We start from the raw sequence: 25913 nt of genomic DNA on the forward strand, positions 1-25913 counted from the left end.
GAGAGAAAAAGAGAATTGGGGAGAGATGGAAAGAAGGGAGGGTGGGAGAAACAGTATACTGCTTTACTATATGTGAGGAGCTAATAAGTATTACTGTTTCTCCCACCTTCCTTTCCTTTCATATCTCCCTGATTCTCTTTCTCCCTCTCCTTTTATCAGAAAAGGCTTCCTTGGTGGCTCAGTGGTAAAGAATCCACCTGCCAATACAGGAGGCGCAGGTTTGATTCTTGGTTTGGGAAGATCCCCTGGAGAAGGAAATAGCAGCCCACTCCAACATTCTTGCCTGGGAAATCTCCTGGACAGAGGAGCCTGGCGGGCTACAGTGCATTGGGTTGTAAGAGAGTCAGACACGACTTAGTGACTAAAACAACAAAACAATATTTTAATAAAGAAATGTTATAATTTACACATAAATAGTAACTTTAAAAATTACCCTTTTCTTGTCTCTGCTAAGGTTTATTCTTTTTCTGATTCAACAAATATTTCTTAAATGCCTTGCCATGTGCCAATTAATACATGGGTACTAGGGCATAGAGCAAAATAAAACAGCTAGTGAACCAAAACATTCATAGCCACAGAGAAACTGTAGAGATAGTTCCTCCCATCTTTCCTTCCTTCCTCATGTACAAAATACAAAATCAAATGTATGAAGAATAAAATGGCATCCTTAGTATCTCCCAAACTCTGATTTACTATGGAAAAGTTAGCAGTTGAAATCTCATTTTCACCAGCTGAAGTTATCTTCCTCAATGTGTATTTTAGAGTTTAAAATAAGTATTTTGCAATTAGGGTGAAATATGTTAGTGACAGCTGCAAAAACTGAAGGCTTCTATTTATTCAGATACCCATTTATCTCCAAAATATCAGGGTAATGGCAGATGCCCAGCTTATCACTGCTTCTAGATGTGAACAGGGAATTAAGTCTTGCTATGCCTTCAGTTTGCTTTAATCTCCCTCCTCAAACTGCTAGTAATGAAAGGCCTGCTGCTGTCATTTGAGAAGATAATTCTTCAGTAAGAAATTTTTAGCCACCAAAAACCAAGTCTGTTCCATTACCAATAATATACTGTTCAAGGCTCCTATGTTGTCTTGGTTTATGGTCATATGGCTAAGTTTATATATAGAACTATTAGGTCTTCATAAAGAAGAAACATTTTTGCAATGATATATGCTAAGTGGTATGTATATATTGCTGTTGTTTTCTAGGCACAATAACTAATCTCAATATATGAGGTAGGCATGCTAATCCAAACTATAAATACAACTGGTAGCCAGAGTTTTGGACAGAGGAACTGAAAATGTTCATTAAAAGCACATTTACTCTATTGTGCCTTCTTTTGTTCATCAAATCTGTTGAGCTTCAAACACAGTAATACTGGTTCTCACTATCAGAATGTTTAGAGAATAAATTAGAAGATAGCTATGTTTTGAGCACTTGAGATAGAGTAAAGATACAAAGTTTTATTAATTAAAATTTTCTGTTCAGTTTGTTTATAATCAAGGGACATTATCTACAAAAGTGACACATATCGTCAAATCATACATGCAGGGATCATGGTAAGACAGTCTCTCCATTTTCATTGGAAGATGAAAATGAGAGTCATGCCATATCTTAGTTTTGTAAGCTGGAAGACTCTGAAACAAAAGTAGACTCTTGAGAGTCTCTTGGACAGCAAGGAGATCAACCAGTCAATCCTAAAGGAAATCAGTCCTGAATATTCATTGGAAGGACTAATGCTGAAGCACCGATATTTTGGCCTCCTGATGAAAAGAGCCAACTCATTGGAAAAGACCATGAAGCTGGGAAAGGTTGAAGGCAGGAAGAGAAGCGCATGACAGAGGATGAGATGGTTGGATGGCATCACTGATTCAATGGAGATAAGTTTGAGCAAGCTCAGGGAGTGGGTAATGGACAGGGAAGCCTGGTGTGCTGCAGTCCATGGGGTCGCAAAGAGTCAGACATGACTGAGCGATTGAACTGAACTGAACTGAAAACAAAAGTACTGAATTGGGAAGGTCGATTCATGAATACTATTGTATGCCATACTTGAATTACAGCTGTCTAGAGCACTGCTCGGAGAAGGCAATGGCACCCCACTCCAGTACTCCTGCCTGAAAAATCCCATGGACGGAGGAGCCTGGTAGGCTGCAGTCCATGGGGTCGCTACGAGTCCGATACGACTGAGCGACTTCACTTTCACTTTTCACTTTCATGCATTGGAAAAGGAAATGGCAACCCACTCCAGTGTTCTTGCCTGGAGAATCCCAGGGACGGGGGAGCCTGGTGGGCTGCCATCTATGGGGTCACACAGAGTCGGACACGGCTGAAGTGACTTAGCAGCAGCAGCAGCAGAGCACTGCTATCCAATAGAACGTTCCATCCTGAGGAAAATGTTCTGTATTCTCCCTGTCCATACAGTAATCACTTGCCATGTGTTTCTTTGAATTTCTTGAAATGTCACTAGTGCAACTGAGAAACTGGATTTTTAAAAATGTATTTAGTTTTAACTAAGGTAAATTTATATAGCTGAAAGTAGCTACTGGCTACTATATTGGATCACACAGTTCTAAAGCATTTGATATCTAATTTTTAAAAGACATATTTTTTACAAAGTGTAAAATAGAGTTTTTAAAAAAATATTAACCAAAATATATAAAATAAATCTAGTTTCATCATCATATCGATGAATATTTAAAGATCACCCCACCTAAGTGGATTTCTATGTTGCAATAAAATTCCTCAAAGAAATTTAGAGATAAAATTCAGTACACTTCCAGATTTCTTGCAACCACCTTTTCTTCAGCATTTCAGGGTTTTGGGATTTATGATTTAACATGTCAAAACTAAATATAATCTCTTCTTGAGCAAGTTAAACATTCTCAGAACTAGTAGCAGAAACTAAAGACAGGTTGAGACTCAGGTTTGCGTATGCCACACCAAGTAACATTAACTTCTCTACCGGCTTATTAGAAAAAAGATTTGATGTCTGGAAGCAAAGACATTAGATTACTATAGGCTCCCCCTCTTTTCACCAGCCAACTATTTGATTTATTTGATGAGTGATCTCAGACGACCCTTTCAGGCACTGAACCATCAGAGAATTATGTTGCTGGGTGATAAGAAACCTTCAGAGATACCTAAATCTTCTTTTAGCACTGGGAGTTTTATCTGTTCTGGAATAAAGAACCTTTTTATGTATGATGTTTCTATCTGGATAGTTATGGGAATATCCAAAAAAGATGCACAGCCTTAAATCAAATCCATATTGACAAGGACCTTGAAACTGCATGAAATTTATCACAAATATGTAAGCCAACACCTTATTTTTTATATGATTTTTATATTTTGTATCTCAAAGTTCAAAGGAGTAACTAAATGTATTATACATCGAAAAGTTCATTAATCTTTTGATTAGCATTTGTTTTCCTGTATCTTCCTTAGAGACAAACGAACAAATGAGGAATGTACTTAATTTGATCTCTGGAGTAATTATAGATATGGATATTTATCATTTAACAGAGACACTAAACAAACTAGTAGGTTTTTTAATGTATCTTGCTATGCACTGAGAATGCAACTGGCTTCTCAATTTTATTGAAGTTGTTGAACTGAATTTTATTTCTAATTTAATGTATCTACTGATCATATATTGAATCTTGGGTTTTTTAGTAGGAGTTAAGTCCAAGTAATTTGTCTTAAAAAAAAAAAAAAAGTTGAAATCCTTCCCAGTTACACTAAAACTGATGTGAAACCTGCTTTCAAAAACATATACTATAGAAGGGACACTCTTGGCTGTCCCATGCACAGTTCTCTCTCAATATGCAGCAGTTTTTCCCTCAGGAGACTTCATTGTTTATAGTATATTCACCTTGCCCTGTGACTCCACCAGATGTAGTTGGCGTATAATAGAAGCTGTCTTTAAAACGCATCCTCCGATTTGAAAATTCTTCACCCGAGTATTTTTTTCCATTCCTTTGCACTAGCCCATCTGTACACAAACAAATCACTGCCTCAGCCATCTGACCCTCTTGAGAGTAAAGCTAAGGTACATTTTTTTTTTTCCAAATCCCTTTTAGGCAAAGGAATGTAATTAACAACCTTTCTCTGTGACCTGCTTGTCAAGCTGTGTGGGAACAGAAGAGGAAGGAGACTGTTGTCATGAAAGACAGCCCATGTTTCCAAGGAATTTAACAACCCAGCAAAAGTCCTCTTCATTTTGATACCTGTATTTGTGCTGATGGAAAATAGTTCTGTATGGAGGTGATTTTTTCTCAAAAATGAATACAATGCAGTAAAGACAGGATTTGTCCTTACGTACTACCTCCAAATTTAGGATTATTTTGAAAGAACTGGTGTTTAGTGCCTTGTTTCCCCACCCCCTTGTCCTCCATTTAAAAATTCTGTCGATCCTAGCGCTTGTACAGCTATGTAATTCCATAAGAACATGCTTGAGATACACAAAGAAAAAGCAATTGATTGTAGAGACAAAATTAGTGGCTACATATCAATATTTCACAAAACTTTAAGTATTTCTTTTCATTAACATTTTCTTTGAATCACACTACGTTTTTCAAGGAAAGAACCTTCTATTCCTTTTATCTGATCTAAAAATACAAATATGCATGAAGAAATCTAAGCGCACTGGGGAAAATTGAAAATGACAGTACAGAATGTTGTGTGGGTATGAATTGGGGGGGCAGGAAGTAGAATGTGTTTTGAGATAGGAAAAAATATGTTCTTCCATTTAGGGATACCCTGAATCAGTCACAATCTGACCTTCACATCAAGGGGCTTTAAGGCATTAAAAGCATGCATGTGAACATAGATTTTAAAATACCAATAATAACCAGAAAATTGTTCTGATATGCTCTGAGAAAGTAAAATTAAGTCTATTTAAGGATACAAGAACTTAGTATATTCTTACAGTTTTTGATAGTTATTATTAACTATATTAACTATAGTGTCTAGTGAAAGACTAAGATTAAATTCTTTTAAAGGTTTCAGTAATTTTCTCTTGTCTTCCTAGTGACAGAGTAACACTCCTTCAAACCATATCTAGCAGCTCTACTTTCCCACATTAGGCCATACATTTCTGGCTTCATACTGTCATTTTCAGACTACCATCAATGCAGCCTTGCACTGTCATTCAATAAACTGCCTCTTAATCAAAATCAGGCTATTTGCTGATACCATCTTTTCCCCATATTTTTGGTATAAGCTGCTGAACTCCCCATTACTGCCATTTTTTTCCTCAATGATTCAGCACCTGGTTTATTTTCATATATTCTATTCCAGGGTAGCCATCAGTAGTTGGGTACTTGTGAGTTGCTGATGAGTTCCAGCAATAAACAGATTGTATCCATGCCTCTTAACCTCATTCCCTGACATATTCCAGTTATGGTAGGTTATGCAAGGTTGTAATAGTAACAAATATCCCCCAAACTTAGTGACTTCAAAGGATCCAGGTTCATTTCTCATTCTCACTCCATGCTCACTGTAGGTTGGCTGTGCGAGATGCTATTTGGGGGCAGCTGGCTCTGCCTACTGCAGTCATACAGGGACCTGGACACATGGAGCAGCTATTTTAAACATTGATTTTCTACCTGCACCCAATTTATCAGTAAACCTTGCCAGTTCTTTCTCAAAATTGTATGCCGCATCTGACCACTGTTTACTATCCTCATGTGATAGCCTCCTTTTTTGGCTCCCTTTCCTGTACAACTTAGGCACCCTTCAGTTGTAGGGAAGACCACTAACCAGCAATTAAATCCTCTAGTCTGAACTGACTCATGACACTTTCACTTAACAACTTATTAGCCAGAACTAGTTACATAGCCTGTTCAACCACAAGCCATCCAAGAAATGCAATCTTGCCCTGTGCCTGAGCATTTTAATGCCCAACATTAATAGCTACCAAAGATGTATCTGATATTTCTTCTCCAAACTGACCCCATGATTCCTCAGTCTCCTAACTTCAGTTTAGCCATCTGGAAATGTGGTCACACATTGTTATTACCTAGAACTACAACAGTACAAAGATCTGGAATTCTGAAATGCCCCTCTCTGACCATTAATTTCTGTCATCTCTGAAGCACTGTGCTAAGAATGAATATCAAAGCAAATGAGATGCATGAGTTGACACTGAAGAATTCTCAGGACAGTGGAAGAATCAGGAAACCTCTATACAACCTCTATGATACAAGACCTTCTAAAAACATGTGGGATACAGACCAAGGGCCCAACACAGCCCAAGGATGAAGGAAGAGGGTGAAAGATGAGGACACCTTCCTGAATGGTGTGACGCTACAGCAGAATCTTCAAACTGGAATCAGAATTAGCCATAGACATGCCATTCTAGACAGTGGTAACAGCACATGTAATGCTCAGCAAAATGAAAAGTAGCTATCAACATAAGGAGCATGCTAGGGATGCTAGAGATGAAGGTGGAGAGATAGAGTGGGGGCAAATCATGAAGACTCTGAAAACAATGATAAAGACTATGGATTTTTATCCTGAAGGTATAGGGAACCTTTGAACTAAAGAAGACTTGTGTTTTTAAAGTGTCATTCAAGTTTGCTTATTGACCAATATTTCGTAGTCATTTGATATACTTCATTGACTCAAATGAACAACAGCAATGCTTTACAAAAGTACGATTTTGATTTTGTTATTAATTCCATAAATTAAACCCACAATGTTATAAATAATACAAATGTTTTGATCTTTTAAAATGTTTCTTTCTTGGATTTATTACATTTATCAATATGTTTTTACTTATTCACAAAATTGACTCATACTTATATGCTTGAGAATTTTAGCATGTATGTCCTTCAGCACTATAATTTTTAAAATAAACATTAAGAAGAATAGGCTGTAGTCCCTATTAAACCTTAATTTTTATGTTTTAGCCTGACCAACAAATTTCCCAAAAACTTGACGAAACTTTTCCTCAAATTTCCAAGAACAAGGAAATTAATATAGTGCCAATTATCTTACAATTCAGGTGTAAGATGTTAAAAAATGAAAGGCCCATGAATCTTGATGAAACTATAAATAAAAGTGATTTGAGTTTAAAAACTCAGAGTTTAGGAAATTGGTCTCATTATGAGATTCCAAATAAAGCATTATTAATTTTTTAAAATTTATGTCCTTCCATTTATTTCTGGATATCCTTGGTGATCTAATGGTGATAAACATTTCTCTAAAATCTCATACAATTTTTAAAAATCTAGATGTCTTTTCCACAATTATTCATTCTTTCCACTTTACAGTTTTAGACTGAGTTCATGGTTCTGTAAGAAGTCATATTGATTAGATTGAAGTCAATTTCTAACCTATTCCAGCACTTCAGCTTTCTTAGGCCATTTTGTGGTTGGGTTTGGTTTTGTCTTTTCCTTTTTTCCATTTTGTGGAAGATGTTCATGTCTTCTTTCACACTTCAGGTTGGATCATTTTGACCTTTTTATCCTTACTTTTGACTATACATTTTTCATTGCTTTCTTTTGCTTATGTTAATTCAAAATAAGGTAGGTGAAAGTGCTTTTTCAGTGCAACTGAGTGTAGTAGGGCCTTCCTGGCATGACTGTTAGTGGGGCTGATTCTGAGATGGAGCATCAAAAGAAAGGTCTTCAAGAGTGCTAGGGAACAGGCCATATGTTACAGATTTGAAACCAGAGCTAGAGAGATAGCTGTGGACTGGAAAAGCAAATCACAAGAGTCACTGAATTCCACCAACCAGAGCCAATAGGCAGAGGGCACTTGGAGAGATAAAGCAGGGGTCTCTCAATATAAAACAAGCAGGGTGGAAAAAGGAGTGTGGCTATATCCAACTCAAGATTGAAACTAAGCACCAACCCTGAATCCCAGTCCTGACACTCTTCCTGTTATTTTGGCTATTGTGAGTCCAAAAACTAGGGACTGGACCTTTAATAGCAAAAATAGGCTGGAAATGTTATAGACAATTCAGAAAAAATATTGCTATAAGTACCAATTCTATGAAATGCCTTGACCTCTTAAAATTGGCTTCATTATTACTGCTGCTCTTTTATTTCATTGGCCTATTTATATCAATAAGTTATATATTTAAACAAGCCTTGATCTTTATAAATTTTATTCTTAAATCTCATTTAGACTTAGAAATTAGACTTAGATGAATGTGTTTTTCAGGCTTTACAGTGAGAGCCGATGCCCATAACAGGCAGGTCGAAAAGTAAAATGTAAAGTTCTTATTATTATTCTTATCTTCAACAATAAGAAAGAAATGATCATTTTAGTGCTTTCTTTGTTTCAAGATGAACAGAGCCCAGAGCTCCTTGAGCAATTTCTGAGACTATTTTTCTGAGACTTCTCATCCACTTCTTACCTGCTCCCCCCTCAATCCTTTTACCCTATCATTTGAGAAACCAAATGAGGATGTTTTGGTATAGAACTTTTTCTACAAGTCTCTCAATATTTTTATTCCTCTATTTTGTTATATTGTTTTATGATTCATATTTCCCTACTCCCTTACAGTATCACTGTAAGGCCACTCACAAGAGCCAAAAAATCATGTTTGTGATGCCCAGGCTTGAACTTCCTTCAAAGAACCTTCTTACTTGGAATAAAAAATGACTTTACTTCAACTTTAACACTTTTTTAGTATTGACACCTTAGGATGGCAGAGCAACTTAGAGGGTACAAAGCATTTTCATACCTTCTCACTACCACCTGTGAGCTAAGCAGGGCAGGCATCTCATTTTATAAGCAAGAAATCTGGGGATCAAGAAGGAACCTGGGTAAACCAAATCCAGCTCTCATAGCATTAGGCCTAAACTTTGTCTATCACAATACTGCCTTTAGATTACTTCATGTTATTTTCAACTTTAAATGGCATCTAAGATTTTCATTTTAATATAATGCATGGGAGATATATTTAAGAGAGGCAAGTTTGCAAGTTCAGAGATCAGGTAGTTAGAAGTTTAGGCAAGTATGATGAGGCTCTGAACTAGTACTATGGTGATGGAATGGGAAAATAGGAAAGAACCATGACAGGTTGTTACTAGATTGTAAAGTCCCTCTACTAAAACAAATATGAAGCAAATTAAAGTTGACTGTATTGACAATTTAGTCTTTATCTGATGATTCAAAGGAAACTTTCTATATCACAAAATGTCTTTATCAATACCAAAAGTCATGTACTAATGACATACAGAAGTGTACGTTAATAAAACTATATCTTTGTTCACCAGAGATTTACTATTTAGAAGAGTTAAACACAAATGAGTGTTAAAAAAAGATTTACAAAGACTTGGTCTTTCTTCATTCACATTTACTCCCCTATATTTCACATTTTGTCTCTTCCTGTCACATCCTCTCAACTGATGACCTTTCTTTTGAGTACAAATGCAATACAGGCAATAAATGCAATCAGAAGAGATCTATTTCATCCTCCTCTTTTCAGTGTCACCTCCTGCCTACATCTGTAGATAACTTCCATGAGCCAGAAGATGTATTTGTATTTCTAAGACCAAACATTACACCCATGTGTAAACCCATCCCTTCTCAAGGACATTGCTTCGTGCTTAGGCCCTTTCTCCTCTCCATAAATTTGTTCCTTTCTGTTCCATCATTATTCTCAGCCTGACAATGATGCTTCAACTTCCTCCTTTCATTAAAAAAAATCCCTTTCTTGACCCCAAGGCCTTTTCTAACTAATACCTCATTCTCTGTTTTCCTTATCAGCAAATCTGTGCAAAAAAGTGCCAAGTACATTTACTGTTTCCACTTACTAACTCTTAGTCTCGCCTGCTGCTGCTGCTGCTGCTAAGTCGATTCAGTAGTGTCCGACTCTGTGTGACCCCACAGACGGCAGCCCATCAGGCTCCCCCATCCCTGGGCTTCTCCAGGCAAGAACACTGGAGTGGGTTGCCATTTCCTTCTCCAATGAATGAAAGTGAAAAGTGAAAGTGAAGTCCCTCAGTCATGTTGGACTCTTTGCGACCCCATGGACTGCAGCCCACCAGGCTCCTCTGTCCATGGGATTTTCCAGGCAAGAGTACTGGAGTGGGGTGCCATTGCCTTCTCCGTAGTCTCACCTAATGTCCTCTAATTGGAATTTGGTACCCTCTCTGCTTTACAGTAGCTCATTCAGCACAAGTGAATGTTCATCACTTACCAATAAAATATAAATTTCTCACCTTTGAGGCATTTAATAAGGAAATTTTTAATTATTTGTATTAATTTACATAAAATGATACAAATTAATTATACTGAGTATAATAAAAGCATCTTTGGGTATAATTATCATATGATTGATGCAATAAGAGTTTCATGAAGCCTTGCATGGTGACTTGCTCTGATGAATTCTGCCATGCCTGATAACAAGCTTAATAAGCTTTCTTCATTCCTTGTTTCCTTCTTTCCATCCTTCCTTCTCTCATTCTCCTTTCTTTTCTTCATTCTCTTTCTTTATTTTCTAATCAACTGAGTATCTTTAGCTCTAATTGAGGGCTAAGTGAAATCAGTCAGATTTAAATGATTACAATAGAATTATGCCTCAACATAGTAACATTGTATTAATGTCTTAAATTATTTTCAGTTGTGCAGAAGATAAATTATATGTGATTTCTAAAGAATCCTTGTCAAGCTCTAGCAAACTAGCTTAATTATGAAAAATTAGATTTTCTGTAATGATCTCTTCTTTTGAGTGTTTAATATAAAATTACATTTGCTCAGTCATGAACTTGGTTCTTTTAAACCATTTTGTGTAACTGTAATTTCAACCTTCCTTTAGTTTTTTGGCATTTGAATCACTTATTAAAAATTATCAGTGGATTTGTACTTCTTTTAATTAAAAAGAAGCAAAGATAATGAATTTCCTTCCCCAAATCTGAATACATCTTACTGCATTATGGCCCTGATACCCACACAGAATTAATCTGTGCTAGTTTTGTAAATAGGAGACCAAAATGTTACTCCTCTTGTTTTAGTATTTCAATAATATGATAACTGTGTATTTATTATTCATATGACAATATCAACACATTATAACATGAATTTAAAAAAGTATTTCTTATTTTTCTTTAAAGACATTGAGGTTTCTAGGGAAATGTTAGAAAATGTAAAAGAGAACATGACTATGGCTCATAAACAACAGCTTAGAATTGTCTGAGCCTCTAGAAACTGTCAGCAGCTTCCATCATTTAAATTCAACTTACATGTGGGAGAGGCAAGTGAGAGGTAAAACTGCCATACAAAAAGCAAAACAGACAAAACTGTACAAATTAAAAAATGGAATGGAGAGTTTTGATTTGTTTCTATTGCTCTTAAAGAAAGAACATTTTTCCTTCATTGGAGAATAAACTCAAAAGTTCAGCTTTTTGGTGATAATGAGATAGAAATTTATGCAAGTAATTCAGAAAGAAAAATCACTGTTTACAATTTGATAAAGTAATTTTAGTTACAACAGATAACATTGAATGGTATCACTGACAAATCCTTTATCTATGTAAATAAAGTGGAAAAAATTACATGCCTACCAAGGCATGATAACTTTGTCATCTATTTAAAAAACAAAAACAAAGAGCACTGACTACTAGATTAATGTTGACTCTAAAATACAAAGAAAAAAATGCATTCTAAATTTTGAAAACTTCAGATTAAGATATATATAAAATGTGTGCAATTTTTTAAACTTTTTAATAATTTAAATGAGTATAGAACCAATATCTATGAATCATATTTAAGCTTAGAAATCTCACTCTTTCTATTGATGCATTATGATTGTTTCAGGGACCCCTTACTTTATTTCAGAATTGATGCACGTGGAGGTTTCTATTTATGCATATTTATACTATGTTTTTTGTGGGTTTTTCCTTTTTTTTAGCTGAAGTACAATTGATTTACAATTTTCAGGTGTACAAAAAGTGACTCAGTTATATATATATACACATATATATATATTTTTTCAGATTATTTCTGATCATGGGTTATATAAGATATTGAATATAGTTCCCTGTGCTACACAATAGGTCCTTGTTGTTTATCTATTTTATATGCAGTAGTTTTTATATCTCTTAGTCTCAAATTTCTAATTTATCCCTCCCACCTTACCTCTTGGGTAATCATAAGTTTGTTTTCTATGTCTGTGAATCTATTTCTGTTTTCTCCATACCCTCTCCAGCATCTGTTACTTGTAGACTTTTTGATGATGGCCATTCTGACCAGTGTAAAGGTAAAGAAAACTCATTGTAGTTTTGATTTGCATTTCTCTAATAATTAGTGATATTGAGCATCTTTACATGTGCCTGTTGGCCATCTGTTTGTCACCTTTGGAGAATTTCTGTTTAGGTCCTCTGCTGATTTTCTGATTGGGTTGCGTGTTTTTGTTGTTGTTGTTATTGAACTGTGTAAGTTTTTGTATATTTTGGATATTAATTTCCACAATTTCTATCATTCTATAGATTGTCTTTTTGTTTTGTTTATGGCTCTCTTTACTGTGTTTATTAGGTTTAATGTGTATACCATGACTAATTTAAGTGGAACAAATTATATATCTGTCAAAGTGATGTACTAGAGTCAAATGGAGAAGAAAGTGGGAAGAGTGAATAGACTGGGATACGTAGTGGTATGGTAACATGCAAGGAAAATATAATAAAATAAATGTGCCTTAACTATTGCAGAATCTATGCAGGTATGGAAAAGAAATAGAAGTTCAAAGGGAGATTTACAGATGACTAAAAGAGATATTACTTTGCCAACAAAGGTCCGTCTAGTCAAGGCTATGGTTTTCCCAGTGGTCATGTATGGATGTGAGAGTTGAACTGTGAAGAAAGCTGAGAGCCAAAGAATTGATGCTTTTGAACTGTGGTGTTGGAGAAGACTCTTGAGAGTCCCTTGGACTGCAAGGAGATCCAGCCACTCCATCCTAAAGGAGACCAGTCCTGGGTGTTCATTGGAAGGACTGATGCTGAGGCTGAAACTCCAATACTTTGGCCACCTCATGCAAAGAGTTGACTCATTGGAAAAGACCCTGATGCTGGGAAGGATTGGGGGCAGGAGGAGAAGGGGACGACAGAGGCTGAGATGGCTGGATGGCATCACCGACTCAATGCACATGAGTTTGGGTAAACTCTGGGAGTTGGTGATGGACAGGGAGGCCTGGCATGCTGTGATTCATGGGGTCACAAAGAGTCAGACATGACTGAGCAACTGAAAAAAAAAAAAAAAAATGACTGAGCAACTGAACTGAACTGAAAAGCAGATCAAAATTGTACAGTAATGCTCCCAAAATCTGAGGTGTGGAAAATGATATGAAAAATGTTGCCTTAGAATTTATTGATAACATTAATTCAGGTCATATTAGCAATCTTTCACTAGGTAAAGCTATGGTTACAAATGACCTCACAACCTCAGAGGCTTATAACATCAGTGAGTGGCATAATTCTTGCTCCCATAGCTATGGTCAGTCCTGGTCCTGCTCTGTTTATCTTCTCATTCAGGGACTGGTTGAAGAAGCAGCTCCTATTCTGGAATATGTCTTTTTTATGCAAAGGGGACAAGCAACAAAGTAGAAATTCATATGTTGGCTTTCATATAGATTCTCACTTCCACTGACATTTCAACAACAAAAGCAAGTCATAAGCCTGTGAGTGATGTCATGGAACTTCAAATCATATGGCCATGGAGAGGAATGTATAGTCCTTTTATAGGGAAAATAATTCAATCTACAATAAGTGTCATATGCCTATAATGTCTTCCATGGGGAATGTAAGACTATAGACAAGTCTTCAAAAGTGAAGATGTGAATCAGAAGTCAAATAATCATTTAACGATGACAGGCAGGAGTCTCCATTAACACTGACATTTCTGGCTTTTTGCCTATGAAATTAGAGTAGGATGGATGTTTAAAGTAAAACTAATTTTTAAAAGGAACATGAGTTGCTGTAGCACAGGTAGAAGTATGATATATGATAATAAGAATGCAAAAGATAAATTATGATAAGCATATAATTATAAAGTTGAAAATATGTTCATGAAGTAATAGATTACAATTTAAAGTTGGGTATTGCAATCATTAAAGCAGACACCAATACAATAACCAAAAAATATAACAAACTAATTATTAGAAGAGGTAAGATGAAATAAATACCATAAAATATTTGCTTCACCAGAAAAAAAAAGACAGAAAAGGGAACAGAGGAATACAAAAAGATTGAAGATTGGCTAAATATGAATCACACATCACATTGGTAGACTTAAAACCAAACATTTCAGTAATTACAATAAAGGGACTAAATACCCTAAGTAAATGCAGATGTATTCAGACTATATAGAAAAGCAAGATCCAACTGTATGTTGTTTACAGGGAACACACTTTAAACATAAATGAATGAACAGATTAAAAGTAAAAAGAAACAATAAGTGAAAGAAAGCTGGTGTGTTTCTCTGAATATCAGAACAAAGTAGACTTCAAGATGAATAGAGTAACCAGAGAGTAAAAGAGGGCATTTCATAATGCTAAACAGTCACTCATAAAAGAAGACATAGACTACTAAATGTTTATACACCCAATATCAGAGCTCCCAAATATAAGATGAAACAAAATAACAAAAGAGAAATGGAAACAATTTTACTGTCACCAGTAGAGATTTTAACACACCTTTCTCAGTAATAGAACAATTAAGCAAAAAAATCAAAAGAGTTATGGATGATTTGGACCATCAACTTAAGCTAATTAATATTTATAGAAAATCACTCCCCATAAGAGGTTACAAATCCTAAGATGCACATGGAATAGTCAAAAAGACAGATCATATTCTGGGCCATAAAACAAGTTTCAATAAAATTCAAAGGATTTAAATTAAACAATATTTTCTCTAACCATGATGGATAGATCACTCTGGATGGATTTTTTTAGTATATATATAACATCTTGAACACCAGACATAGACTTGTCAAACTCCAGAGAGATTTATTTCAAAGCCTGGACAATCAGGCTGAGCTCTTTTCAATACTTCAGACTTTTCAGCACTTCAAAACAATTTATTCTTGTAGCTCACACAAATCTACTTTTTATTTCAACTCTCACCCAGGTTGATCATTTGATTGAATTTTGCATTGAGGGGATGGGGGTTGGGTAAAAAGGTCTAAAAGTCTTCCTACCTAATTCTAAAATCCTTTGAATTTAATGAAACCCTGTATTATGCTTGTTATTTTTCATTTAATTTTAAAACCTGGAGTGACTCTTTTCTACATTTCTCTGTGTCCTTAAGACCACACAGCTCTTTTGTATATTTTAAATGATTCTCATTTAAGTGAATTTTGGATATTTAAGTTAAAGATAAATAAAAATAATATACCTTTGAAAACTCACAAATATTTGGAGGTTAAAAAATGCACTACTAAATAATCCGTGGGTCTAAGAAGAAATCTCAAAGGATATTACAATTTATATTTTTCACAAAAAAAGTCTTTAGAAGAAAATGTACAGATGTAAATACCTGTATTAGAAAATAAGAATGGTATAAAATCAAGCACTTCTTCCATTTTAAGAAAGTAGAAAATAAACTCTAAGTTTATAGCATAAAGAAAATAATAAAAATGAAAAGGAAGCAATAAAACAGACTAGAGTGGGTCTTATCCCTTCTCCAGCGGATCTTCCCAACCCAGGAATTGAACCAGGGTTTCCTGTATTGCACACAGATTCTTTACCAAGTGAGCTATGTGTGTGTGTGTGTGTGTGTGTGTGTGTGTGTCTGTGTGTGAGTCACTCAGTTGTGTCTGACTCTTTGCGACTCCATGGACTGTAGCCTGTCAGGTTCCTCCATCCATGGAATTCTCCAGGCAAGAACACTGGAGTTGCCATTTCCTTTTCCAGAGCCATGAGGGAAGCCTGAAATTTTAAATAGCCTTGTATAAACAATGAAATAATAATCTTCCACAAACTCTTTCATAAAATAGAGGAAGTGGAAATACTTCCTGACTCATATCATGAGGCCATTTTAACCCTAATACTAAAACAAAACAAGAACAATACAAGAAAAGAAAATTACAATCTGCATGTCTTATGAGCCACAGACACAAAAATGCTTACCAAAATACAAGCAAAAGTAATCCAGCAGTATATGCAAAAAGGTTATATACCATGATCAAGTTTGACTTAGCTTCAAAATGCAAGGTTGTTTTAACCTATGGAAATCAATCAATATATTTCAACACATTGACAGATCAAGAGAGAAAAATCATGTCCGCATGGGAAGAACAAAGAATCTTAATCTCTGTTTCACATCATGCACAAAATCCAATTTTAGATAGATCACAAATTTAAACATAAAGTAAAATTTAAAAATCAATACACATAGAGAATAGAATAAAGCATAGAAGAATATCATATGAGTTTTGAGTAGAAGACTTTTTAGAAATAACACAAAAAAGACAAATCATAAAAATAAAAAATAATTTCATCAAAATAACATGTCTGCACATCCACACACAAAAAAAATACATTCAAGAAAATAGACTGGGAAAATATGTCTCAAAACATTGTATCTGACTAAAATTTGTACTCAAAATATATTAAAAATTTCTGCAACTCAAGAATTAAACAAAAAAATGTTGAATCAAACACCAAGTTGGGAGATTTAAAACCAAACACATTAATAATTACAGTAAGTAAACGGACTAAATACCCTGATTAAATGTAGAAATATTCAGACTAGATAAAAAAAAAGTGAGATCTGGATTTCTCTGGTGGTCCAGTGGTTGAGAATTCTCCTGCCAAAGCAGGGAACATGGGTTTGATTCCTGGTCTAGGAAGACTCCACTTGCTCTGGGGCACCTGAGCCCATGCACCACAACTACGACCCGAACTGTAGGGCCCATGAGCCAGAACTACTGAAGCCTGAGCACCCTAGAGCCTGTGTTCTGCAACAAGAGAAGCCACTGCAATGAGAAGCCTCTGCACTGCAATTAGAGGAACGTCCACTTGCCACAACTAGAGAACGTCCACGCTCAGCAAGGAAGACCCAGCACAGTCAAAATTAACAATAAATAAAATTTTTAGACAGTGAGATTCTACTTTATGTTGTTTACAGGAAACACACTTTAGACATAAGCTAACAGGTTGAAAGTAAAAAAAAAAATGATAGAAACAATAAGCAAACGAAAGCTGGTGTGGCTATCTGAATATCAGAATCCCACTGTGAGGTATTCGTCTGAGAGAAGTAACTCATGTACACAAAATGTCTTTTACAAGAATATTTGTAACAGCTTTATTCATAAATAGTTATTGTTTCCAGCCAGTAACTGAAAACAACCAGATGTCCTTGGACAAGAAAATGGAAAAATAAACTGTGGTATATTCACTCAACTGAATACTAAGTAACAGAAATAAACTACTGATATGGGCAACTACCTGAATTCATCTTAAAACTATGATGTTTTAACTGGTAGAAACTGAACACAATAATTACATAGTGTATGATTCCTTTGATGTGATATTCCAGAATAGTTCATCTGTGGTGACAGATCAGGTTACTGATTGGCTTATATAGAAAGACAGAACAGTGGTAGAGAAATGGCTGAAAAGTCGGAAAAATCAAACTTTCTGGAATGATTGAGTTGGTCCTTGGCATGTGTTCCTCAATATTGATTGAAAGACATGAGCATTTCACTGAATGTAAAATTTATTGAAATTTTGAATCAAATAAATGACATTGAATAACTGTGTTTGAACATTAATATTTCATATTTTCAGAAATAGTATAACATAGTGTGCTCACTTCAGCAGCACATATACTAAAATTGGAATGATAAAAAGATTAGCATTACCCCTGTGCATGTGAAAAATTCCATATTTTTTAGAAGAATGGGATGGGGAGAGAGGTTCAAGAGGGAGGAGACATATGTATACATATGGCTGATTCAAGTTGATGGATGGCAGAAACCAACACGATATTGTCATTATCCTCCCATTAAAAATAAAATTTTAAAAAGCTTGAAATTCTGATTTAAAGAATAAAAAAAAAAGAAATAATATAAGTTAGGAATATTATAAGAGGCACAGAGGCATTATAGTGAGTTCATAAGAGAACTGGACTAATAGGCGGGCACATCCACTGTGAGAAGCTGAGTGGGGCCAGAACAGGGTCATGATAAAGGAATTTTGGTAACAATTTCCAGATGAAACTATGAGGGCAGGGAGAATTTAGGAGAGAGGTAATTTGATCATCTCTTATAATGTTCCAATCCAGAATACTCTTATAGGAATTAATTAAATCAGTTATAACTATAGCATAGCATAGTGAAGTCACTCAGTCATGTCCAACTCTTTGCAACCCCATGGACTGTAGCCTACCAGGCTCCTCCATCCATGGGATTTTCCAGGCAAGAGTACTGGAATGGGTTGCCATTTCCTTCTCCAGGGGATCTTCCCAACCCAGGGACTGAACCCACATCTCCCGCATTGTAGGCAGACACTTTACTGTCTGAGCCACCAGGGTAGGGTAGCATATATAAAATATATTTAAAAACCATAAAATGGCCTTCCCTGGTGGTTCAGTTGGCAAAGAATTCGCCTGCAATGCAGGAGTTTGCCTGCAGCAATCAGGAACAGGAGACCAGGGTTCAATCCCTGGGTCAGGAAGATCTCCTGGAGGAGGAAATGGCAACCCACTCCAGTATTCTTGTCTGGAAAATCCCATGGACAGAGGAGCATAGTGGGCTACAGTCCATGGGGGTTGCAAAGAGTTGGACACAATTTAGCAACTAAACCACACAGTTATATAAAATATGCTTTCAGGAGCTCCACCTCCCTTACTCCTCAAATTTCCCTCAATCATGGGCTGAAACCTAACCTTTTGTAAACTGTGTGCTGTGTTTATTCACTTCAGTTGTATCTGACTCTTTGTGACCCCATGGACCACAGCCTGCCAGTCTCCTCTCTCCATGGGATTCTCTAGGCAAGAATACTGGAGTGGGTTGCCATGCCCTCCTCCAGTGTTTTATAGAATAAAGGGAAATAATTGTTTTACTTTACAACTCAAAATAAAAGGTTTAAAATACAAATGTATGTTTAAAATAAGACTTTAGTATAAATGGATCTCATTCCTGCATAATCAGCAAATGAATGCAAATAATTAAGCACCAATTCTTCCTATTTTTTATACTTTGAAAAGAACAGGAAAAAGAAACAGTACAGTTCAACACATGATTTCCAAGGATCTAGCATGTGCTAATTCAATACTTTTCAAGCTTTTGTGACTGTGACCTTTAGAAAGAAATGAAATTTACGTTGCAGCTCTGGTTGGATATCATATGTATAACGAAAATAGTGTTATAAAATAAATACTATACTTGCTAAATAAGATGCGGTCTGTGTTTTCTGTCCCCATACCTTCTGCTTCATGTTTACAAAAATGTTTGCAAAATGCTGATAGTGACCCACTATTTCCCTACCCACTAATACATTATGAATTGTGGTTGGAAAAATACTATCCTTGCTACTCAAAATGTGGTCTGTGGACCAGCAGCAGCAGTTTCTGGGAGCCTGTAAGAAATTTAGAACCTCAGGATACACCTCATATTTACTGAATCAGAATCTTTATTTTAACAAAACCTCCAGGTGCTTCCTGTGCACTTTAAAGTGACAGAAGTCCTGAGCCAGACATTCACTGCAAGAGGAGGATGCTTGAGACAGAGGAAGTCTTCTCAGTATTGTTTAGGCAGAGATGCTTAGGAGCAAGTTGTTAAGAGTATGTATGTGTGTGTGTGTGTATGTGTATATATTTATATATATTTCCAAGCCTCAGGCCTACAAATTCAGTACCTCTGAGGATATCTCAATGCATTTATCTAAAAAACAATACATAGTCTATGGCCATAGCACCCTGAGTGCTTCTGTGGTGGCTTAGTGGTGAAGAACCGGCCTGCCATGCAGGAGACTTGAGTTCAGTCGCTGGGTCAGAAAGATCCCCTGGAGAAGGAAATGGCAAACCACTCCAGTATTCTTGCCTGAGAAATCCCTTAGACAGAGGAGCCTAGAGCCCTTACAGTCTAAGGGATGGCAAAGAGTTTGACATGATAGAGCAACCTAAGATAAGATAGCAGCTCCTCTAAAAAAACAATGTGTAAATTAACAAATCAAATCTACCAGAGGTTCTGAGCCCAACCTTATTTAAGAATCATTGGTCTATAGTGTTAAATGAAAGCTGGGTGCTGATTTGTTTATTACAAAGGTGCAAATCTGTGCTTCAGAAAGCATGGAAATATTTTACTTTATTTTTCATTGTGATTGCTTCACATTTTATTCCCAGAATATTTGTTGAGAGAGATTTTACTACTGCTGCTTCTGGGCTTACTTCTCCATGTGGGAGAATTTCCAAACATCTCAAGTCTACCAGTAACTGCCCTTTTATAAAAATATAATGTGACTTCCAATAGAAATATTATTATTAGTTCCGCTGAGTTAGCACGATTCATCACCTGGATTACTTTCAGTAGATCCCTAACCAAGGATCCCTGCTGTGAAAGAAGATGGGGCTGCCCATAAGTGGCTATAACTGTTCATTAAGGACCTTCCCATGTGTTAGTATGTTTCCTGAGTGATGGGAAGTTTTAGTCTAGAAGCTGCTAATCTTGCTAACACTAAAAGGCTCTCTCCCATTAGCAGTTTCTGTGTTGCATTAATAATAAGAAAGTAATAAAGAGATGGGCCTCAGCTGTTCAGGCTCCCCCGAGGTGAGGCCCCAGCTTCCTTCTTATCCCCATAGTCCACTCTAATGGTCTCGCCTCTATTAATGTAATAGAGTGGATAATAAGTGCTGTCTATTTTAGCAGAGTCTAGAATTCCTCTTTCTTTCTGGGGAGGAACACCATTTTTTTAGACTTCAATTTAAAAACTATAACATCAGTACTCTTGCTATTGAAGTTGATCTGTTTAATTCATAACTTTTTTAAAGTGCAGTGTAAATCAAGTACGGGGGAAAAATGTTGCTTTGGAAAAAATAAATCTATCTTTCCTGGAAAAACTGTAAAACACAACTCTAAATGATGGTTTTGTTTTGTTGTTGTTGTTATTCTGGTAAGTCAAATCATTTATTTGCAGAGCAGTAAATTGGAAAATAAGGAATAAAGAGCTTTGCTTTTGTAACTATCAATAACTCTCATGTTAATAGACAAAGAATAAATTATGAAAATATCATATTAAATAAGTAAGGTTGAATATGTTAGGTTCAGGGTGCACTTTAATAAATGATGTCTTTGTTAAAAATGTTACCTTTCTAGGGTTCATAATGCTAGAAGCCAATGCCATACTTAATTGTTTATATTCTTTTTCTATTGAAAATGCATAACCTTTTGCAAAAATGCACTTTTTAAGGATCTTTGGATTTAAACATGTTTTTAAGTATATAATCTGTCCATGGAATAATATTATCTATGCAGTTGTTAAGTTGTTGCAGTTTTTCATCTATAAGCAAAGCTATTTTTGCTGTCAACTACATATTTTTTAATTCATAAATAGTAATCTTCATCTAAAAGGATTGCTCAGATTTTTATTTCTTGAACTCAAATACTAAATTTTTAAAATTGATTTACACTATTGTTTCCTAATTTTGAAAGCTTACTTTTATAAGTAGATTGTATACAGCATATTTTTACACTTGTAATTTATGGTCTAAGCCAATATGAATAACTATCATCAATGACAAGTATATATTTTTAAATAAAATATACGTTCATAGCCCTTATAGAAGAAATCACTATGATGGGCTCTGTGCAACATTTATGTAAGAATTCAATAAAGTAGTGTAAAAACCAATTAAAATGTGTTTTCTAAAATTTATAATTAATATATTTTTCCTTATAAGTACTTTTTACATCTTGAGGGGGCTAAAAGACATATCTAAAAAGTCAAAGCTGCCCACCCAAATTTTATAAATTATATATTAAAGCCTTTTAATGAAAAAGTTTATAATTTAGGACTGAGAAAATTTTAAATGTTTCTTATAGACTTTTCCTCTTATAGATTTTTCCTCTAGGCCAGTAACAATTTTGTTGTTGTTCAGTCACTCAGTCAAGTCCAACTCTTTGCGACCCCATGTACTACAGCATGCCAGGCTTCCCTGTCCTTCACCATCTCCCGGGGCTTACACAACATCATGTCCATTGAGTCAGTGATACTATCCAATTTAAATTATTTTTAGTTAATTCTTTCATATGATTTATTAAGCAACCAATTTTAATAAATCCAATAAACTCTATTGTTTTTTTTATTTTTCTGGTAAAAAGAATTGTTCACTACATTTCAGTAGCTAGCATATCATTGTTTTCTTCAAATTTAGGGAAGAAGAGAGTCGAATATGACAATGGAGCTCCAATTGCAAAAATGTCCATTGGAAAAGTAGCAGCTTTCATATAAAATAGTCTTGGAGTTGATATTATGCTCACTTATCTGAATTCTTTTCATTCCGTTTTTTCTATCCTAGTCCATGAAGGCTCAGGAGAAACCAGTCAAAAGGAGACATCCACCTGTGATATTTGCCAGTTTGGTGCAGAATGTGATGAAGATGCTGAGGATGTCTGGTAATGTGCTGTTTTATTCTTTTAAACAAAATAATGGTAAATAATTTATTTTTGCTGTATCAATTATTTCCTAAAAGAAGACATTTTCAGCATTTTTTAAAATCCAGTTCTCAACTAGGAAAGATGAGGGCTACAATAACAGGAAAGAATTTCGGCAGCTGAACTAAGAGTTGGGTCAGCCAAACAGCTGTCTAGGGAATTACTTGATAAGATACAGTAAGATATCACTGAGACTCCCAAATACTGTCAATGTTAAGAGATGGAGAGAAAAAGTGTATTTACCAGAACACCTCTCAAGAAGCATGGTCAAGAAACAATGGATAATTGCTAATCTGCTCCAAGATGGTGTATCTGGGTAACCGCAGAGATTTTATTTAAAGGTATATATATGCGCACCCATAGCTGAATTAGGGAGCTGTTAGAGCAAGGAATGGTTTCTGAGCCACTGTCTAGGATCAACTATTCCCTTCACCCAGGTGTTACTCAGCTTCTCCTTTAAAGATACACTGAACAGATTTTGAATATTCATTATTTTAAATGGGTCTGCCTTCTAGGGCATCCACTCTCATACTGGAGTAGGTTACCATTTCCTTCTCCAGGGGCCACGTGTATTGGCCCTACCCAGATCTCATACCCACAGTGAACAACCCAAAGGTTTTTGTGTGGCATAATAGTAGAAAGAGGCGATCTTTCTTTCTCTCTCTCTTAATATACAATTTTTATACACATACCTTTCAGGAAAGCAAACAGGAGCCCTTTCATTTTTGTGTGTGTGTTTGCCTAGAGCAGTTAACAATCATTTTGATCAAAGTAGGTAAGGGAGTAAATCTTAAATGTTCTCACCACACATAAAAAATAACTGGTAATTATGTGAGGTGATGGAAGTGTTAGCTAACACTGTAGTGGTGATCACATTGCAATATACACATTGTACACCTTAACATTTACAATGTTGTATACCAATTATACCTCGGTAGAGTTGGGGGAAAAAAGCACAGTCATTTTGATGAAACATTTTGTGGGTGGAGGGAATTTAGCTAAGAAACAGGAAAAATTAAGGCAAGACAATTTTGACAAAAATGAAACAGTCTGTACCTGAAACAATTTAGAGTATTTTTAATGTAGATTAAACTGAGGATTCCAACTGAGCAAACTGAGATTCTTAAGGTAAATTAACAAAGTACTTACAAGTAGGCACTGCTATTACCCAGCCAGGTGAAACAGTCACCCATTAATATAAGCTGGCATCAGTAGGATTTTCATGTCTGTCAGACATTTCTAGCCAGTGGTCAGCTAGGAGCCAAGTCAGGGAGTCTATGCACTAGTTTGACCATCCTGAGGTAAACAAACATATGTGTTCTTAATAATTTCCTGGACATCTTAATGACTGATGAATTTTTGGTTCCCAAACCTGGCTGATCATCAGGATTACTTATGGAATTTTTGGAACACATCTTTAGTTCCATGTCAAAATTAATGAATCAGAATTTCAGAGAAGTGGGACTTAAAACTTTGCTTATTAAAACTCCCCAGATGGTTGTATAAATATTGCTCTAAGATAAATGACTGACTCAGAGAATTATTCTCCTTCTAAATGCTTTGAGTCAGACAGGACTGAGTGACTGAACTGAACTGACTGAAATACTTTAAAGCTCTGTGCAGTTTTAGTCATTATATATTAAGACACATTGATAGGAAATGTATCTTTAAAATATCTTGGTTATTAATGTTTGTTGATGACTATATCTATAGTTTAACTTTATTTTTAATGCTATTAAATATCTTGCTATCAGCTATTCTACTTTTAACAAATTCACATGGATCCCTAATTTTTTCTTAAGAATTTCCCATTCCCCATTCTTGTCTAATGATCACTTTTAAGTGACATATTTTCACTTTACAACTGCAAAGATCTAAGAAATGATATAATAATAGCAGATTAAAATGACTGATTATTTACTATGGGCTTGACCTATATGTATGCATTCTTTATTTCTCAGTTATATAATAACCCTAGGAGTAGATTCTATTATGATCACTTTACAAAGAGGAAATTGAGTTTTAAAGTGTTTAAGTGGCAGGTCAAGATAAACATATGAGGTGAAAGTAACTCGAGGATGTTAGCATAACAATTCAACCAAAGATGCAATTAAAATATTTCTCCCCTGTCATGTCTGGAATAATGTGATGGACAGATTGCAGGCAGCTTAGATCCAATGACTCAAGACCTGCAGGGTTAGAGCTGGGGACAAGAGAGAAGCCTGCAGCAGGCAGTGGGAAAATGTCCAGGCAAGCAGTGTCACTCTGGTGTTCTAGCAAAAGCTCAGATCTGTGGTATGTGGGTCGACAGAACAAGGAGATTAGAGCAAGTTAAGTGGCATCAGAAAGATTCAACAGCCATGGCTACTGGAATTAGGAAAAGAAATTCAGTTACAAAGGGAACAGGAAGAAGGGCACAGCAGAACCTCAATCATCAAGGAATTGGAAAATGAACCAAGGACAGATACTGGATACCCACCTACTGGAACTAGTGTACAGAGCCAAGTCTTGGCTACAAAGGGCTGGGACAAGCCCTTGGATCTCAGAAATAAGTTACAGGGTCAGAATGAAGCCAGCAGCAAGGCTGCTGGTGGATGAATCAGTTAGCTTTTGGCTAGGACATCTTGTACGCCCCCAGCCTAGAGACAAGATTAGTTCCAAAATGCAGAATAAAGCTGAACCTCCAGATGGGGCTAAGTGGCCATAGCTGTGAAGATTAGAGGGATGCAAGGGGCAGGGAGCCAAGAAGATCATTATACTTCCCCGGCAAGAATGAAAAGTTGTTCGCATTTAAATAAAATGTACTAAAAATGTCCAATGTAAGCAAGAACGAATGGTGCTGAAATGAGAAGCGTATTGATTTTCATTTACATAAATATCTTTGTATGTTAACATATTGTATTTAGTTATGGCCATGAAGGGCAGATTGGAAACAGCTGAAGGACACAAGAAGAAACCAATAAATGAAATTAAATAGGCATGGAATGCAAAAGGCTATAAAGTAAGATAGGAAGCAATAGGGGAGTGATCTGATTCTAGTACTAGTCAACTGGATCAGGGGAGCTTGATGTGCTATTGATTTTGGATGAAACCACAGTCAGGTCCTCTCACAAACATAAAACACTGTGTATGCTGTGTGGAAACAAAGATGACAAGTCAGTGTTTAGCTTTCTCTTTTCCTTTGACATTAACTAAACTACAGTTTTATGCATAAAGTTTCTTCAACTCTACATTACAAAGTAATAACAAGATGTGAATAAATACTACTGAGAAATAATATTATTGTAACTGCAATACTGAAACAAATGTGAAA

At 35.7% G+C, this 25913-nt stretch overlaps 1 protein-coding gene and 1 pseudogene across 1 annotated transcript in view; both read left to right on the forward strand.

Moving 5' to 3' along the window:
- The window catches only part of TMEFF2 (transmembrane protein with EGF like and two follistatin like domains 2), a 283846-nt gene that overhangs the window by 133736 nt on the left and 124197 nt on the right, over positions 1 to 25913 (forward strand). The window contains exon 5 of the mRNA XM_070380321.1: positions 22465 to 22561. Within this exon, the coding sequence (XP_070236422.1) occupies positions 22465 to 22561 (97 nt within the window). The remainder of the gene's footprint in view (positions 1 to 22464; positions 22562 to 25913) is intronic.
- Positions 17753 to 17839, forward strand: LOC138984977 (U6 spliceosomal RNA; annotated as a pseudogene).

This window comes from Bos mutus, chromosome 2, assembly GCF_027580195.1.
Source record: "Bos mutus isolate GX-2022 chromosome 2, NWIPB_WYAK_1.1, whole genome shotgun sequence".
NCBI classification, from domain to species: domain Eukaryota; kingdom Metazoa; phylum Chordata; class Mammalia; order Artiodactyla; family Bovidae; genus Bos; species Bos mutus.